Source organism: Anser anser (genome assembly GCF_964211835.1).
Source record: "Anser anser genome assembly, chromosome: 1".
NCBI lineage: Eukaryota > Metazoa > Chordata > Aves > Anseriformes > Anatidae > Anser > Anser anser.
The window spans coordinates 33979610-33999369 of NC_139720.1; the positions used below are offsets into that span (position 1 = coordinate 33979610).

The 19760-nt window shown below is 42.0% G+C and overlaps 2 protein-coding genes across 3 annotated transcripts in view; one reads left to right on the forward strand and one right to left on the reverse strand.

Moving 5' to 3' along the window:
* The window catches only part of LOC310883482 (uncharacterized protein), a 121384-nt gene extending 104752 nt beyond the window's left edge, over nt 1–16632 (forward strand). The window contains exon 12 of the mRNA XM_083803925.1: nt 14429–16632. The gene's annotated coding sequence lies outside the window, so the exon portion shown is untranslated. The remainder of the gene's footprint in view (nt 1–14428) is intronic.
* AMIGO2 (adhesion molecule with Ig like domain 2) lies at nt 9698–18201 on the reverse strand. Of its 2 annotated transcripts, XM_083803897.1 has the most exons (3): nt 17839–18175; nt 16645–16756; nt 9698–11440 (listed from the first exon to the last, which is right to left on the reverse strand). In XM_083803897.1, the coding sequence occupies exon 3, from the start codon at nt 11365–11367 to the stop codon at nt 9802–9804; it is 1566 nt and encodes a 521-aa protein (XP_083660023.1). In that variant the 5' UTR covers nt 11368–11440; nt 16645–16756; nt 17839–18175; the 3' UTR covers nt 9698–9801. The 2 variants fall into 2 exon arrangements, with proteins under 2 accessions (XP_083660023.1, XP_083660022.1); XM_083803896.1 differs by lacking the exon at nt 16645–16756 and having other exon boundaries at nt 17839–18201.
* Between the last annotated feature and the right edge of the window lie 1559 nt (nt 18202–19760).

Genomic DNA, 19760 nt, shown 5'->3' on the forward strand with positions numbered 1-19760 from the left:
GAAAGCAAAGCCTGAGCCCAGGTTTTGTCAGCAGATTGGTGTCAGTAATACACCAGTGCTACTCCATGGAGCAGTGAGTACTGACCGCTCTTTCTCAGCAGTGAAAGGCTTTGAATCCTCGTAGTGCAAATCAGCATTTTTGGCAGCTGGGAAAGCTGGCATCAAATCCTCACTGATCAGCAGGGCTCCTTTCTGGCTACTACAGCACAGATCTAGACTTCAAGGGCTGGCTTCATATGTTAGGGAAACACACATGCTGCTGCCAATAGCATCATGACCTTTTGAGAGGATTCAGAGAGTTAGACTATAGCATCATTTCCATAGGCTAATGTACATTCAATGACATTCGTCTCCCTAGATTTCCTCTCTCTTCTTTAACTCTCCTGGAAACCTAAGCAGATGGCAGCAGGCTACAGTTAAGAGTCTGTTTTCACCTCTGTGAAAATATTATGGTCACAGCAAGTAAAGTCATCATTTATTTGAAAATACAGTCACTGTATATTGGTAACAAAGGTAACTATCCGTGAAATTGATAACTACCTGTGAAAGTATTTTTTCTGTAAAGTAGAAGGCAAACTTACTGTGGTGCCAGGAGACATTCAAGAAGGGTCCATGGTGTGGACAGATCTTAATATAATATGAGCTATTGTAATGCTTTCTGACCCAAGAAATCAAAACATTTTGCAGCTGTTGATGAATCAGGCTCCACAGGAATGCTCTGTGTCAGATATTAAAGCAGGCATTACCAAAATACCATTACAAAGTATTTCTGCTGTTGTTATCCAAGGAGTCATAAATTGTGGCTTACCGTTTCCTATGCATGCATGAAGCTCCTTTTTCAAATCTTACAGGCCTGATCAAACTCCCCTCACAAGCTCTGGGAAAGAGAAATGTTCTTTATCAGAAAGATAAGGCTTATCCTAGTCTGCTTTATATCACTGTATTGGAATACCTGAAATTTGTGGCATCCGTCAGTTCTGGTGGCAGCTGCAGTTGGCAAAGCTATCAGACAGAAGAGCTGTGTTTCTTCTGGCCTTTATGAGGACATGCTTTCCCACACTGGCTGTTTGGGGAACCGTAGAGAGCCATCCTTACCTGTCTATATTTAGCCACCAGGGATGTACACACGTTTCCTTGTTAATGTGTCAGCTATTCTCCCACCACAAGGGTGCAATATTAATTGATGAAGCTGACAGCAGCACACTTAACCTGTTGCAATGTCACAACTTCTAATAAATATGTCTTTAAAGAAGAAAATGTTACATTCTGTCTTTAGGGCACAATTAAGGTAGTTACTTGATTTTCTGTAGATGGAAAATAAAATCCTAAAAACTGCTACTTCATTAACAAGATTTTAGCATCTCTCCTGAAAGTTATTTATTTTTATAAGCAAGAGCTTGAAGATAGTTAGAGGTCTACTCAAAAGCACAGAAACTTAAGGAAATACCTAGGTCACTAGTCCTGTGCCACCTCTTACAAATCACTCCAATTATCCACTGCCTCTTAGGGAGATAATGGATTAATATTACAGTCATTTTCCTACTGTGAGCTAAGTTGCCTAAACCCATGACATGATGACAATTAAAGATAAAACCCAGAAAGTGTAAGGTTTGCTCATTTATGGGATTAAATGATCTGCATCTGCATTATTGAGACAACAAATAATGCTTCAGTTTGGTATACAGGAGGAAATTATTAAGGCAGTATTAAGATTTAAGATATTTTCAGAAGCCTGAGTTCCTCCCTAGGTACTGCTGTTACTTTCCAGTTTTCACATCTGACCCCTGCATGTTATTTTCTCACCTTTAACTCAAAGGGTAGCATTTCCTCTGGCAGAAAGGTCCCTCTATGGTGTTTCTATTTTTAATGATATAAATAATAATAATAATGATATAAATAATAATAATAATAATGACAGTGCGGGGACCAAGCGGAGCTCACTGCTTCTGAGCCACAAGGGAACGGGGCCATCCCTGAGCCCCAGACCTCACTCTGCCCCTTGAGCACCGTTTCAATAATAAGGAATACTCACACACCTCACCTTAATGAAATGCATCCTACATGGTACAGCAGAGGACATGCCTGCAGCAATAATGAGAAATAGTCCATAATTCTTTGTAATATCTGAATGTACCCTTTGCAATGCTTATAACTTACAGTGCCAGGCTGTACAAGAGCTGTGGGAAGTTTGTTATTCCCAGAGAGTGTAGTATTTTGCATAGGTCTAATCTGATATTGTTGTCTATACAAGAGAGAGAGAGCTCTATTTAAACTTTCGAAGAATATGAAAATGGCACAGTAATAACAGGGTAGCTTTATAACCATGCATCACGATGATGAGAAATTTAAAACTTCCTTCTGTTACATTTCTTTATTATGAAACAATTACAAATCACCATGGATGTGCCAAGTAAACTGTGTGTTGATCCTTCTGGCTTGCTTTCCAACAATTTCTCTCTGCTGAGCATGGAAGGAGCAGGGTCTGGCCGCTTGTGTTCTTACCATCCCCAGGCACTTGCATGCCACGACAGGCACATGATTGAGCTAGGAATTCATCGCGAGGACTCTGCATAAAGCAAACGGCACTTTGCAACGGCAATTTTACAGATGGAGCACCGATGAGAATTCATTTTCTCTACTACAAAACAATAATGTCAGCAGCCACGATGCTAACCCTATAAAATTGTTGCAGAATAAATGATGAGAATATGGCTTCTAAAAACCTGCAACATTTCTTAAACAAGACACAGACTCCGCCTAGGATGAAATTTTATTGCAGGCCTTGCAGATGTGAGCTAAAATATTGGTATTCAGAAAGAAAAACTGTTTGCCTAGCTAGCTTAAGAGAAGAAGACTGTTTTCACAACTGATATGAAGTAGGTGTTGTTGAAAGCCAGACTGACTGCATTAGGTGCAAATTAATAGCTGGGACTGCTAAAAGAAAAAAACATTACAACAATAAAGGACAAAAAAGATGTTTTTAGTAAATACCATGATTTCTGACATTTTGGTATATATATATATCTGTAGTGGGATAGAAATCTTAAGAAAATTATATACCACAAATGTAGCAACAATAATAGCTGCATGTCTAAATATATTTTTTAAATGTGAAATGATGCACAGGACAACATACTCAACAAATCAGCTTATCTCTACAGCACATATGGATCACAGATACCATTCACAGCAACACGATCATTTTGCTTAAATTGTATGCAGTGATTATCTGTGCTTGAAAATAAACAAGCAAGGGGATGCATATGCATTGAAAAGTAGATAAGCTATCTTCTTTAGGGAAGAAGAGAAAAAATCAAGGGAAAGTTCTCTCATCCCAGAATTACAAATCAGTACAACCAGGTTGGATTGCGGTAATAAATGTCATTCACTTGTCCTCATAAATGCTAGTTTAAAAAATAGGGTTTGAAAGGATTTCAGGCAATAGTTCAAATATACTTTCTGCTTTAAAAAACAATGTTGAGAAACATTTATACCCTCTTCTACTTTGATAAACATCTTCAGCAGGACTCAGCCTTGATTGACAAACCTGAGTGTGCTAGCGGCAATAGTAACATCAGACCAATACTATTCCCGCCACAGTTTAAATCAAAATCTCAGTTTTGGCACTAAAACAGGATAAATCTAGCTTTGTTTCATTTCCACCGAGGTTTCAGCAATAGCTGACTGCCTGGGGAAAGACTTTAGATTTTACTTGTCTTAAATAGTTAAATATATATATATATAAATACAGTGGTTTTCACTGATTCTGGTGCCAGTTAAAAAGAGCAAAGGGGACAAAAGTCAGATGTAGTCTGGTCTAAAGCTCTATCTAGTGCTATAAAACCCTTCAACTCCAAGTGCAAAAGGCTAATTGAACTGCTCCAGGCAACAGCAGTGCTTATCTGAGTTAATTTATTTTGTGCTGTATTATTGCCGACAGCACCTCAGCTACCAGGGAAAGTGCTAGAAATCCTTTCATTTCTGTGAAAGGACATTGTGTCTTATGCAAAGGGCAGTGTTTACACTAGCCAAGGCTCTGTGCTCTGCAGAAGGAGCACACATCAGAGCTGCTAACCCCTTCTGGAGTTGTTGATTATGGCTTCTTTGGTCCTGGTAAGTATTTTGGTTTTAGACTCCATTGGCTATTAACCCTGGAGGAGAGAAGCTGGCAGCTCTTGAAAAAACACATTCCTTCCCTCCCTGATGCTTTTCCCATCTACTGACCTTCCCATCAGGGATATATGCTGTAGCAGCCTGTAGTGCTCCACACATAGTTCAAAAGTGCAAACAGAGGCACCGAACTGGAAAGGCAATCTGTGGTAGGGCTAAATGAGGATTTCAATTGAGTTTGTTGATTGAACTAATCTGATTGAAGAAAGCATCTTCCCGCATGTCTAGGAAAGGTCTGCATGATGCAATTTGGCTCTAGCTTGCCAGGGAAATACTTTCAGATGATCCCTGACTGTCCTCACAAATATTCATGCAGACTGTACAGTCTCTCTGTATACCAGAGTTGCAAAAAATAATAAATGTTAACATAAACTTTAACAGAGTTGTTTCACATTATTGTTGTTTTTAAATCAATGAAGTTGATGCAAAATGTTGCATGAATAGTCTTATTTACCTGAAAAATAAAAGGCTTAAACAGACTTAAATAACCCACAGTAAGTTAGTCAAATGAGACAGAAAATTTCAGTTAAATTAACACAAAGTTCAGGTTGATGCCTGGTTAATCTCACGTTTGAGCAAAGAAAACAACTCAATTGCCAACTGACTTTTCCTGATACCTGTGTGTCACTAAACTGATGGTGCCATTCTTGACTGTCCTCTCCTCACATACCAAATGTAGTTCACTTAATTAGAAGAAGCAAACGAGAAGATATTTATTCATGTTGATTAAGTTATTCTGCAAAGCAAGATATTATTTGTATAAGGAAAAAAAATCTACCTAATAGGAGAATAAAACAGTAATTCAAAAGAAAAATATGTTCTCCATTGTATCTATTCAGTTCTTTAATATTAAAATTAGAGCTTTCTATTCAGTAAGGCAGAGAGGCACAGTCCTTTTACTTATGACATGATCTCCTCAGCAAAGCTGGGATGTTTTTTCTTCAGAAACAAACATTTATATTCTTACACTTTGATTTTTTACAAATCACTTTTGTATGTGTATTACTGACAGAACTCTGTTAGAAACACCAAGACCCTCCAGAATACCAAAAAAATCTGTATTTAGGCAAACTCATAAATCGTTTAATCTGATGATTTTATCATGTACCCACTGAAGGTAAGAATTCAGATATCAGCCCTTCTAAAAATACTAACTTAACTTTGACCAAAATTATTTCTTGCTCTTATCCCCCTAATTCTCAAATTCTCTCTTATCCACATCTGAGCCCTATTGGACTAATTGCAAGATATAAACATAGTGGAAACACAAAAAATGACTTGAACATGCACTTTTTTTCCCCCTATATATATAATGATTCAAGCATCATTTACCAAAAAGAGCAAAAAGAAAGTCAGTAAAATCTAAATTGTCCTATCTGTAAATGAAAAATGTATCCTGTATTTTTAAAAGCTTCTATTTATCAATGCCAGTTCCCATCATTTAGAAGCCATTTGGAAATATCTGTTTGGAAGTATCAGTTAAATTGATCCAGCAACTTTGCAGTAGGTCCAGAAGATATTGTCAGGAAATCAGTCCTGACATAGACTGAAATCAGTCTTGACATAGAGAACTATTAGGGACCAGGCTGGAAACAGTCCCTGCACCTGCCGCAGCCAAATGGTAAAGGATCAGCCTCTAAAGCCCCCTGACCTCACTAAAGAGAGAAATGTGCTGGGAGGAATGGATGGTGGCTGTCCACAGAGGACTGTCACTTCTACATTGCTTTAGAGAAGGCCACAATGTGTTCATCTTCAGTGAAGTGGTCGCCTTCAGATACTTTTTTGAGGTCAAGAGGAGAAGACTAGCAGTCTTTCACCTGCTACTCTAGGTGCTGAGTAGGTGGTATTGTTACAGTTATGCTTGCTATGCAGTTATTGGTACAGTTACGCAGTTGTTACTGCACTCAGGGCAGGCTGGAGAGGCTCCATGCTGGCCTCACATAACTGCTTTCCAGCACATGCACAAAAACTTATGACTTGCAGACTTGGGCAGTACTAGAAACACACGGCAGCAATGACATCACCTCCGAGAGCCACCTGCAGCTGTTATCATTATTTTTGATCTGTGAGACAGCCGGAGCTGATGCAAGAGATCCTTGAGTAAAAGAAAAGCCACTTATCAAAATTAAAGTAATGGAGGACCTAGGTTCAAGGGAGCCCCAAGAAAAGATCCTGTATTCAGCTATAGATTAGAGCCCTTTTCTATGACCTTCTGTGGCAAGATCAGGCACTGGAAGTAGACAAGAGAGAAAAAAAACTCTCCAAGATAACTCCAAGGTTATCTGAGCTGCACATGGAAGACCTCCTGCTGGACATCTGGCACAGGCAGGGAGCAACCCCACTCCCAGCCATGCATTTTGCCAGTGGGTTGGTACCTCTGCCTTACTGCAAATGAAATTAAAGAGCATGGCTGGACTGGATCCAAAGCACTCGACACCTTGCAGAACTAAGCTCACTCTGCATTAAAAATAACATACAGCTCTTTGGGGCTTGCTGGAAACAGTAACTTGAAAACCAAGATGTGTACTGATGGGGACGACAGAGCAGTAGGACAGGCCTGCCAGACCACACCAGAGCTGCTGGGGTGGCACCGGCCCTGAGCCCTCCCGTCTCTGCAGCTCCCCTGGGTGCTGTGAAGCTGTGCAGTGGCCCAGCAGTGCCGGATCCCAGCTCAGGAGCCTCAGTGGGGCTGGTTTCCTGGTGGGAAAAGAGGAACAGCTGCTTTCCCCAGGAAAAGACTGGGATTGTATATCTGTGGCATTGTTGCGGTATGATGAATATTCATTAAAGACTTTAGAAATCTTTATTAAAGCTGCACCTACTGAACTCAAGAGACTGTGATATTTAAAGCAGCAGCAAACAAGCCAACAGCTCCTCCAAAATATTCAGTTTTAACACCTTGCTCATAAATCACTATTGCAACTCTGAGCGCTTTGAAGCAGTCACTGAAATACAGTCAATTAATAACGACAGCAAATATCCACGGCTTAGATCAACACTCAGCTGCTCCACTCATCTGGCAGCGTTACTCTGATCCCACAAAGCCTTATGCTCTTCCAGCAGGATAACAGCCCCAAGGGGAAAGGGTGTAGGATCTCTCCATATTTTATTTTACTTTTTAAGATTACATAGAGTTTTAAAAAGAATAGTTCAATGCTCTGTGTCACTGCCCTCTGAGCAGGAGAGGGGGCACCTGCTCAGCCCCAGCTGTGCAGGAGATGAGTGCAGCTGGCACTCAGCCACCAGGCACCAGGCTGCTTGCTTTTCCACTCCAATTTGGAATTGACCGTCAGCACACTTGTAAACACAGAAATCCAGGTCAATTAATGTTATGTATGACAACGGACCATGACATCTGCCCAGCACCGTAACTGATACACACAGCTTTCCCCGGGAATATTTGCATCTCAGTTTCCTATTCTGTCTCCTCACAATTTCAGCCTAGTCCCTGATTCCCTCCTTGAAGAAACTGGAAGACATGCAGCACGAGTGGGGCACATCAGAAGATCATGCAGCTTATTTAAGTCTTTTCAAATAAAAAAAAAAAATAAATCTTAAAAAGGAGTCAGTGTCTTAAAAGTCAGGCCTTTCCCTAGTTGCCTGATGACCCAACTGTAGCACTCATTTCAGTTTTTCCGTCAGACCTTACATGAAAACTTACTAATTTTGTTTTAATGTGTATTTACAGATAAAAAAGAGCTTTATAAAAAGGACACTGACTTACTTGATAGTGGAAGCTAGTTTTAAATTTATATAGATAAAGGCATAAGCAAAAGACCCAAACCTTTGGTGATCCTTCTCTCCTAAATATTTATTATTTTAAGCCTAGAAAAACAATTCCTATCTTCCATTTCCCTGAATATCTGAATGAAAATCTCCTGCAGTTTTTTAATTCCATGTACTTTGTGCACAACCCAGCAACACCGTTTCCTGATCTTATCTGTTTTCCAGCCAGCTTGCTTTCAAACAATTAGCTACATCAAGTCTTCCATGTAGCAAATCAATTGTTGATAGCTTTGGCTCAGCCAGATGTAAGCTTGAGCATGACAACAGGCCTCTCAAAAGAAATCATGAAAAATGGCAAACAACTATTACAGTAAGCCTCACAAAAATAAATTACAGTTGCCATGTCCTGTGGCACTTTGACTCCGATTTTATTTATCCTTCTCCATCTCAGTATATTCCCCAAAAGCCTAATGAAACAGACACACTCCAATTATTCTTTGGTAAGCTGCAATTCCTTGTAAAACTCCTTTGAAGCTGGTAGCATTCAATGCGAGAAAGACTGGCAAAGCCCAGCCCAGTCCCAACATAAGCAAACTTTAAATAAATAAATAAATAAATAAATGGAAATAGCAATTATAAGAGTAAGTTCTCTACAATAACATGACACTTCATGCAAACAATGTTGAATGACCAGTCCAGGTCAATATTACTGAGTTCATAAAGTTTGGCAATGATACATTTGGGCAAGGAGGGAAGCAGTACGCATAAGACTGGGCCAAACATGGAGGAAAAGATGCAATTTCTGAATTCACTGTGTGTGAAGTGTTCTGCACTTTCAGAAATTTGTCCAAGCACTATTTCCTCCTTCAATAAAAAAACAAAAGTTTAAAAAATTAAGAAGCACATTTTGTGAGATTACCTGAACCAAGTACTCTGAAAGGATAAAACGAGATATTACCTCCCTTTTGTGAGGTTACCCCTAAACAGAAGCAGCCCACCCCTAAGATGAAGCAGGAGCCATGGTGACAGTGTTGGGCTTGTTCACCACATGTGACACCAAGCATATTGTGAGCACTGAAGGTTAAGACAAATGACAATGAGCAATCACGTTATTGCAGCTTAATTAGTTACTGCAGATTAGCTTGAGTCCTCATGACCGAGAACTCCCCTAAGGCAATTACAAAGGTAACATGTTAACTTTTACCAGTTTTCTTTATGTGTCAATATTTATAAACAAATACAACTACATTTCATAAGCAATCCCTCAATTGAGATTGGAATAAAATGAACACACACATTTAAAGTTTTCACACGGTTCTTGGAAAACACATTATCAGTTTATGGCCATAAACTTTTATCCAGTACTGCTAGGCATCCTGGTGGCAAATCTAATCTTTTTGTTAAGATCAGTCCAGGAAAACTCTATTCCTCCATGATTTTAATGTGAAGATTTTACGGACCTGTGAAAGGAACTGCAGGAAGGTTGGGCACTTTCCTCTGTAGCCACCTCAGTTTGCCCGTATGCTCCTCGCAGAGGAGGGGAGCACTCAGAAGAACCAGGAGTCTCTTGTGGGAGTCAGCATCTGCCCTGAGAAATCAGCTACCTGCACTGAAAGCACCTTTAAATAAGCACGAGAGATGGCTGCATACATCCCAGAGAGTAAAAACCAAGGCTAGGCTTTCACTGAAGGCATTCGCATGAATGCCACGCTGTTTGCTTTTCTCAAGCAAGGTACGCCTGTTGCATGGCCCTGCACTCACAAAAGAGAGGAGACGCAGTTCAAGGACTGACAATAGATACTTTTTTTAAAACATTTTCTCTCTTTATTTCTTTTTCCTGATGGTTGCTACAAGCAAAGGAGGTATTCAGAAATGTGACTGCACAATACAAACACAGGCAGCAAACTAAGTTGATGGCATGAAAGGTGTATCTGAGAACACAGAGTTGACGGAATCAGAGTCGGATTTTGTTCGAGTGGTTTTTAAGATGCTCTCAGCTATGGCATTGTCATTAGGAAACAGTTTTACTTTCCCATTCTGATTGTGTTTTGGTTCATGTACAGGTTCCAGGAAAACTACTCGTTTGCCAGTGCTGGCCTTCTTCTCATCAGCAGGCAGCTCTTGAGGCGGTGTGGAGTTCAGTATGGATGAGTGGGCACTGCTTTGGTTCAGCTTCCTCTTCCTCCTCTTTGTCTTGCATTGACACGGGCAGGGGGTCAGATAGAGATAGAGGAGTACTAAAACAATACTGGCTACACAGGCAGCAAGGGTTGTAAAAGCTGTATTAAATGCTTCATGAGCATGGGACTTGTTAACTGTGAAATTGCTCACATTTATTCTAACCTCTATGGTTTCATTCAATAGTCTTTTCTTATTTATTGCAATGCAGGAGTACAGCCCAGAGTCCTCTAGCTGGGCATCTGTTATCTCCAGGCTCCCGTTATGAAACACCCTAAAGTTGCCTGTCTCCTTGTCTGGCTCCAGCAATTTATTGTCTGGACTAACCCAAACAAAGTGCGTGCCTGCATCACTGATTCTGCTGTCACAGTGAACGATCAGCCTGTCACCAACCTGGGCATCATGAATAAACCCAAAGGCTTGGAAAGAGCTGTTGATGGTGCTTTCAGAGCAATTCAGAAAGTTGTCGTGCAGTAAAGGCAGTTTATTGTAACCTCTTGGGTCCGATCGCAGCAAACAAGTGTACTCGCTTTTGAAGTCCACGACAGAGTTGAAGTGCCTTTGATACCAGAAGATCAGCATGGAGTACAGTGTACAGTCACAGTAAAATGGGTTGCCATGAAGATAAACTCCACTGAGATGCTTGGCTGGCACCGAACTCAGGCGCTGGATAGGCATCGACTGGATGTGGTTATAGGAAACATCCAGCAATACGAGTTCTGTCAGCTTGTGTTTTCCAATGTACAAGTCCAGAGGGAAATGTGAGAGTGAGTTATAGCTTAAGTACAATTTCTGTAATTTGTACAATCCTCCAAAGGCTGAAGACTCTATCTGCATTATCTGATTGTTGTACAGCAGGAGAACTTCCAGGGCCTTCAGCTCCTGGAACACAGGGCTGCCCAGCGTCTTCAGGCTGTTGGACGACAAGTCTAGGTACTTCAGGTTTGGGGTTGTGGAAAAGCTTCCAGTGATAATGCTGCTAATGCTGTTATGATTGATTATTAAAGTGTTCAGCTTCTCAAACAGCACCGGGACCCATTCAGGCTCTAAGAATCCAATTCTGTTATAACTCAGATCCAGCCTTTTCATACTTTTATAGAGATTTCCTGGCACCCGAGAGAGGTTCTTACTGGTGCAGCTTACGATATCGCTGGCACAGATGCAGGCTGTTGGACACATCCCCGGGGCACTGCCACAGAGACTCACTGTGAAGACCAAGAGGCATGCCAGCCCTCTGCAGTTCACCTTACAAACTCCAAGTCGAGTAGGAAGCGTCCGGCAATTTAAAGACATTGTCGCTGGCTCTTAGCTGGATCCCAGTGCTCCTTGCCACAGATTACATGTGCAGCTAGCTTTGCACTAATCGCTGTCAAAAGAGGAATACAGAGGTATAGCATGTTAACATTTAACATTCATACCCTGCCTGATTTCTTACGCATGCCTTCTGAACAAATACAGTGAATTAATCAATGTTTCATACAATTAGTTAGAAAATCTAGTTGTTCTTAGATGATTTTAGCTTAGTGCTGGCTTTATGTAAACATGACATTCTTCACTCATCTGTAAACATTCACATTAGAGACATGTTTTTCTCTTCAAAAAAAATGCAACTGTTCTTCAGTCTTGGACTAAGGAATGCAATTTCTGACAATTTACAAAAAAAAAAAAAAAATCAGAAATGCTCATCTGTGGAACCTGAATGGGCAAAGGCATCTCCTAGCTGTTTCCAAACCAGCCTAGGCAAAAAACTTCTGGTAGAGAGAGGAAGAAAACAAAAACAAACAAAAAATCTTATCCAAAAATATTGCCTTGTCTAGCAGGGAGCAGTTACGATACGTGTTTCTTCCCAGAGAACGCCTCACATTTTTAAGCAAAGAATTTTATCAGCCTCTTTAACTTTAAAGGTCATATGATTTATTATTATTTTTATTTTTAATTCAGTAACTGATAGTTCAGGTATCAACAGTCCATTTTTAAAGTTATTCAAGGTGTTCAACTGGAATGCTTGGTATTCTGTTACTTCTACCTTTGCCAAAATAATTGTAGGAAATTATTGGAGGAAATTTCCCGTGCCTGTGCCTACCTCAAGCAGAAGTTTTGGGACCTTTCAGTTAGGATGAGTCAGCCGTTTCTCAAAACTCATTAAAGGGAAAAAAATGTTTTGCTAGTTTTCCTTCTCAAGTAATAAGAACAAAACCTGCCATACTCTTCTGAGAATATTTTAGCGTCACTATAGTTTGAAGCAGGGACTTAAAATTTGTCAGGCTAGTGGTTCCATGCCAAGGTATATGTTTTTTGCCATCTCCTAGGAAAATGTACACATAATTAGCAGAGCAATGAACATTTCTGTTCACTCTTGCTCTCCCTGGATACCTGTTAAGAGTTTGCCAGTAAATTCCCAGGTGAATCCATATGCATTGATTATCCCCACCCCTTCACAGATCAAGCGTGGTATTCAGCTCCCACATATTAAACTTGAACTCATTCCTCCAGTCTCACCCACCCGTTGGTATAGTATCTGAGCAGGGCAACCCCACACTGAGAGCTCCTCCGGGCTGCTGACAGTGATATGTCCCAGAGCTGGGAGATGGGAGGCTGCCAGAGGGCAGCAGGGAGAATCAAATGGAAATTAAATAGAGAGAAGCAGAATAAAAGGTGTTGTATTCGTTGATGAGGGGAGATGGATGAAGAAAGGATAGGGATGTTAAAATCAAGACCTAGAAGGTGGAGGACTAATGCAGAGATGCAGGCAAAGAAGGGGTTAAGGGGAAAGAGAAGATAAGATATGCGTGGGAAAGGAAGGGCAAAACCAGGAAAGGAGGATGCTAATGGAACATCATTGTAGCTAATGAAACAAACATGAGATAGTTTGGATGCCATCAGGGCACAGAACTCAGCTAAAGCATACGATAAGCCTGGGAAAGCAGACGGGGAGGAGATAAACGACATAAAAGGGTTAAGCATAAGAAAGACAAGTGTATCAAGAGGTGAACATTAAAACACACTTCTATGGAGAATTTGCATCTGCTACTTGTGAGTCTAAGATTACCTATGCAATCAATTAATTAATGTGAAATGCACTAATTTCCACTTGCCCCTCAGTTCCTTATTCCCCTCCTCTCTAACACGCTGCCAAGCTGACAGGCTGCTGTCTTCTGCCAAGTCTTCTATTCTTAAGTCAAATGGTAGAGGTTGCGGTATGAATGCAGAGAGCTGAACCTTCTAATGACCCATTAAAAGAAGAAATATGAAGGCAGCAGGAGGGGAGAATTCACCTTGCACAAGAATTTACATACACATTGGGTTTAAATGCTTGCGTTCCCCAAAACTATATTAAGAGAATGACAGGGCAGCCAAATCAAATATTCAAAAATTAGCATCACAAGTAAGGTTTTCTGTGCCATTTAAATTTTTATATACATCCCTTAGTTACACGATCACTTAGATTTCTCCCTTCCCAAAGCCTTTTCTCACACTGTGCACAGGATCTATTGAAGAACATGGAAAAGAAAGGGTGATTACATCAAGAGCTAAGTAAATGCCTGTACATGACAGCTGCAACATATCCTAGCGTCTGCCACAGAATTCCTGTGACATCAGGCAAATTATGTGAACTGGTGACTATTAGAAAATCATGAGCTTATTACAGTCATCAGCTTGAGACTCAGAAAATAAGGAGCTTGTATATGTTAAATTTGGGAAGGACTGATCTGAAGAAGTGTCGAGATGAGAGTCAAAATGATACGACTCTAGCTGACAGCTTTGACTATAAAGTTTTCTCCTAGCTCCCCTGTGTATAAAAGAAATATAGAAACATAATGTTAAGTATAAGAATATTGTAAAAATAAATTAATTGATTATGAATCTTGATACTAAGGTTTTATTCTAAAGTCTTCTAGGTTTTTAGGTCATTTTGAAATATCTAACAACGTGATTGTCAGTGGGAAGTTAGGAACCAAGAGGAATTAGTTTTAACCAATCCTAAGCACCTAGCTGAGGTGTTTTTTCTAGATAGCTAGTTGTTTATGGAAAAAATTAACAGATATAAGTTCATCTAGAGGGTGAGACCTATGAAAGCGTTAGAGAATTGAACATCAGGAAATGATTCTGTACTCCACTGTGGATTTGTATGGCAAGCAGTACATAAGGCACAATGGAAACACTGAAAGATGTAAAAAGATTTTCATAACTGCTCATTTAGTTAGTACATTGCTCAAAACTAGGTATGTGAAAACTGTATATCATAAAACCTTGGTGCATAAAGACTAAATTATAACACATTCACTAAATGGGGGATAATTTAATGTTGCATAGGTTGCCTTTTCCACTAATATTTGACTGTCTGATTTTGCAGCCTCTGCAGACTAATTTTTCATGGAACAGCACTTGCGAAAAGATGAATGGCACTTTCAAAATCAGCTCCTGTGTTGAATATAACTGCGATCCTGGAGATACTCCAAAGGGAAAGTACTAGGTCAATGCCCAGTTTGGGAAGGCTTACCAAGCTGAATACACTAAATAGCCTTGCATGTTTGTTTCTGTCCACACCTACAGTTAACTCCCCAGAAACCGTGAGATCGCCTACAACCAAGTCCCAAAGGCAGATTTGGGGCTGGTGTAAATCAGCATAACTTTGAATTCCAAGAAGAAAACCAGTCTACAAGTGCTGAAAACTTGCTTGTCCATTTCCAAAGCTCATTAAAGTTGCCAGATGAGAACTGCTTCAACTTGGCTTGCTTGTCAAGGCAAAGCCAAATTATGGACATACACATACCAGGTTATTTTGAGAGCACCCTACCAAGCAGAAACCTTCCTTGCTGTGCCCAAATCACGGTGCAGTGCCTTTAACCTCAACAGGGCCTTTGCCCTTCTGGAAGTTTGGGCTGCTGAGGTGCAGCTTGCTCCATCCTTTGAGTACTTGTGTTCCCCCACACTTCTGCATAAATTTCACATGCTGGTAGCAAAGCTAAGCATACTGAACACAAATATTCATAATCTATGTGATCATTTGAACCCATTCAAAATGGCTGCATAAACAGTTAGCTGTTGGTTATGTGCAGCTGTTAAGTGGCAAGGAAGAAAAAGTCTTATAAAAGTATCACTTTGCAAACTTCAATATTACATATTTTCTCAAGAATTAATGCTATTAAATACTAGCAGCTAACATGCGCCAACAGGCTCTGGATAAATACTTCACCATTTTCACTTCTCTTCTGAATGAGCTGGGTAAATGGCTTTTTGTGAGTGAAGGGCATGGTGGGGGGATTTGCACTTGAATTCTTTTCAAAGAACTCATTTCTTTGTGGTGTTAAGTGTGATATTTTAAGTTCACTGCCAAAAACACAGTACTTCCTGAGATGAATCATCTGTGCAGTAATGGTGCACATGTTTTTTAACCATTTAAGAAGAAATGCAGGATGTATTCTCATATCACAGAGAATATTCTCTGTTGTCAGCAACAGTTGACTACAACAGATCAATGCCTAGATGATTTGGCTCCTGGTTTTGATATTTTTTTTTCATGAGGTTTTTGGAATTAACAAGCACCCAGAGCTGCTTATGGAAAATGGGAATGCTGGATGCCTGTGAATTTCCTCACTACCAGTTATCACTGCAAAAATCAACTAATGTCCTAAACAGTCATTACCATTTTCTCTGCGTTCTCTCTCCTATTAATATTATATTTGTAATCTCTACACCAGCTTTCTGTTTCTTCCAGGAAAACCTGTATACCAAACTATTTCTCTCAGTTCATTTGAGACTTTGCTTAAAAATATGTATGTGGCACTGTTTTTAATTTAAGTAGTGAAAGGGACTGGAGATTACAAGTTACCTGAATGCTTTTGCAAACACTACCACTAGTCTTTTCAGTGTTAAAGTGGATCGATCTGCTTTACAGTAAGAATAACATCTTCCTATACACTGGTGATACAAACAGTCTCACTCCTGGCTGCCACTTTCTGCACAGTGAAAATGCAAATATTTGTATACACCCCCCCACTCCCCCACCCCAATGTTGAGTTTATAGAATCACAAGCTCAAACACTAAAAAATACTAAAGACCTCAGTCTATCTTCCAAAAGGTCTGCACTATTTCTACATCTCCTAGCTCTTCTTGTGCCACATCCTCCCACTTTATACAGTCCCCTAGCCCATCTCACCAGCCCACAAGTCATTCGCCCACCTCCACACCTTCCCATTGACTTGCATGCCCACACAGTTGCTCTCCCCCTTTCAGTTGTCTAGATATCAGATGAATCAAGGCCTTATTAGTTAAATAGAATAACAGATGAAACAAAATGGTGATGGCACAGGTGTTAAAACTGTTTCCTCACAGTCCTTTTTTTATGAAAAAAATCATAAGAAAGCTTTCATCATGAACAATTGGGGGGGGGAGAAGACCATCAAAATGGGGTTTTAGTCATTTATAGCAACAATATTATAGAAGTACAATTATTAATACTTTTAAGCCTAACTTTACAAATCCTGCTTAAGTACACGATAGAACCATTAATTGCAAACAGACTAGTGGCATCTCACATAATTAATCTTTCTAAATGTTAGACTTACTGAGAAGGTCTGCACAGACTTCCATTCTGTGTGTAGTGGGGAAACAGTCCAAGGAAACATCACTGTAGTGGCCACCTCACACATCTCCAGGTTTTACTCTGCTTTTAACACTCTAGGATGCAAAGGCATTCTGCATTGAACCTGCCTCTGACAGCTGTGCTCAGCATTTCTGATGGAGCAGATCTGGATTACCCAGGCATCATAATCCATGATATTCAGTGACATGACAGACTGGGGAGCAGAGCCTGTTGGTGAACTACATCTGGGTGATGCCTTGATATACTGGACTAAATCCCTGAACTAGGCTAAGCTGTGCTTGATGCAGGACCTAACAGAGATGAAAAAATGGCTTTACATCACCTTTGCAGCAAGCTGATCCTGAGGTCAGCCTGGCAAATGGAGTGGTCTCTCTGGCCAGCACCTGGCCAGATCTCAGCAGTGCTGGATCGGGGAGGAATTTGTCCCAGTAAACCTGGCCAGCTAAAACTATTTTCTCCCACACATCCCTCACTAAGGACCGAATCTCTCTGAAGACAGACTTATTTATTTCTTTGCGCCCATGGTAATTCACTTGGCATAAAGAAAACTGAGCAGCTGGGTGACGTGCCACAGGGACTGAGCTGGGCTGATCGCGGCAATGTGTCTACGGCACCACCATCTACGTGAAGTCAGCATCCCGCAGCTCCTGCCCCTCTTTAAGAGCAGAAGGGAAACACGCTCAGCGGACCAGCAAGGCACCCCTTTCGCCATGCTACTCTGTAAATCAAGCTGCGTCCTAGCTCCAACCTCGCGGACGACTTCAGTTGCTAAGGAGATCGCCAAATAATTAAGAAAAACGCGGTGACAAGCAGCGGTGCCTCACGTCCAGCACCACCAACCAGTCTCCAAGCGATGCCAGATCCCACGAAAGTTTACTTGCCCAGCGGAGCATCCCCACCGCCTCCAGGAGCTTCTCCCACAGCCTAAACTTCAGAGCCCCCCCTCCTGCGCCGCGGGGGCTCGGGGCAGCACCCCGAGGACCATTGCTGGGACCCGGGGCAAAGTTTCGGCGACCCTTTCGGAGGCGAGCCAGGCGGGGAGCACCGCACCCCGCAGCCCCCCGGCCCCCTGCTCTCCTCTCCTCTCTTCTCCTCTCCCCCCGCCGCCTGCCGGGCTGAGATCGCCTCCGGTCCCCCCCCCGGCGGGCAGCGTTACCTGCAGCGCCCGGCGGCCGCCTCATGGCCGGGGAACGCGGTGCCGGTGCCGGCCCCGCCGCCAGCCCCGCATGCTCCGCTCCGCTCCTCTCCTCTCCTCCGGCGGCTGGGGGAAGTTTGGGGTCGCAGCCAGCGCCGGCAGCACGGCTGAGGATGGTGATGATGATGATGATGATGATGAAGATGAGGATGAGGATGAGGATGAGGAGGATGAAGAAGGAAGGCAGGAGACTGCCAGCCACAGCAGCAAGGCGCGGGCCGGGGCTTTTATCCCCTCCTGCCCCCGCCCCCGGTCCCCGCCGCCGCTTCCCCTCGGCGGCAGCGGGACGGAGCCGCCGGTGCCCCGGGGAGGGCCGCGCCGCCCGCCCCGCTCCGCTCCGCCCCGCTCCGATCCGATCCGCCCCGCTCCGATCCGCGGGGATTTCCGCGGCCCTGCGCCGGGGGGCGCGCCCGATCCGCTCCGCTCCGCTTCTCACCGAGCCGGCGGCGGCTCCCCCGGCAACTTTCGGGCTTGCCTTGAGCTGTGCGAGAGCCGCTGCCGGGTCAGGGAGAGGGAAAGCTGCAAGCTGAAAGCATCCAAGCAGCCTTCCCTCTGATCCTGGGCGGTTGTTAACCTTCCCCGGTGAAGTTGCTGCCTAAATTTCCTCCATCGTTTCGAGCGCCCTGCGTGTAGAGGCTGAAGCTGAACAGGGACTGGCTTAGCGAATAGCAGGGGTTGGGGATTTATTGTCATCCGGGCATACAGTTTATAGAAAAATTCTCAGCAAAGGGGGCTTGTGTATTAAAGCTGCTGTAAATCACACTTCTTCTTGCAAGGGCACATAACGAGCCGGTGTTTAATATCAGGGTTCGTGCCTACATGTAATGCTCAAGGGATCCTTCTTGCCCTAAAATTCATGCTACAAGCAAACTGAAATTTTTTAGTATAGTACAAGGAATCTGTTAAAAATGGGATTCATTTCAGATTAAAGCCTGGTGAGCTGTGGGTGATACTGCTATTGATTTCAAATACTTTTGGATCCCTATCTTATGATAAAAATTCAGCTTTTTATTAGTCATTCATATTTTGTGTTTATTTTCTGCATTTCTGGGTATTTAGATGATGCACCGGTGAAATAATTTCAATCTCCAGGTTACTGATTTGACACCGATTGGTTTCAGACACTCCGGGTGAATGTTCATGTGTTTAAAGAAGCTAGTTGTCTTCATCTAGAGTAAACCATCAAGCATTTCTAGTTGCCTCAATATATAAAATAGTGGGTAAAATTTGAGTTGTTCACACTGCCAATAGACTCTGAGGAAGGTGATATTAGTGTTTTGTTTCCTTCCCCTGCTATCAAAACTGAAAATGTTAAGCCTGAATTCTTCTTACAGTCTTACTTGTGGAATGGTGACATGATAGCATACAGAGTAGCCATCCATTTGTACTTTGCATATTTTCTTTAAATAATCTGGTTTTAAAATGATAACAATTTTAACTGCAGTTTGTTCAGACCATGATAACTGTGAAACACAGGTAGGTGCAGTGATGGCACTGCTTGTAGCCAACTTATTTAGATTCCAACCATGAAATCTTGACATAGTGATAATTACTTTGGGGAGGCAGGATCCAAATCATAGTGAAGTGCCTAATACTTAAGGCAATAAAGATATTGTTTTCCAGGATTATTTTTCTCATGAATGCTGACAGGGATTTGCTTTTGTGTCGGAGAAGTCAGGTCCCAGATGCTCAAGAAATCAACAGGAGTTGTGATGATCCTTACATGACCTGCTCAGCTTATGAACAGAGGCCATCTGCCAAGGAGCAGACTTTGCACAAAAATCACGATCAAGCAATACATCGAACGGTCTGAAGGGAGTTCAGAGCTACAGCATTCTTGTAAGTCTGGCAACAGCTGGTTGTGAGCCCAGCGATTCTTTGTT

Excerpts from the sequence above, each read along its gene's own strand:
- AMIGO2 (XM_083803896.1), bottom strand. The coding sequence starts at position 11,367 with ATGTCTTTAAATTGCCGGACGCTTCCTACTCGACTTGGAGTTTGTAAG.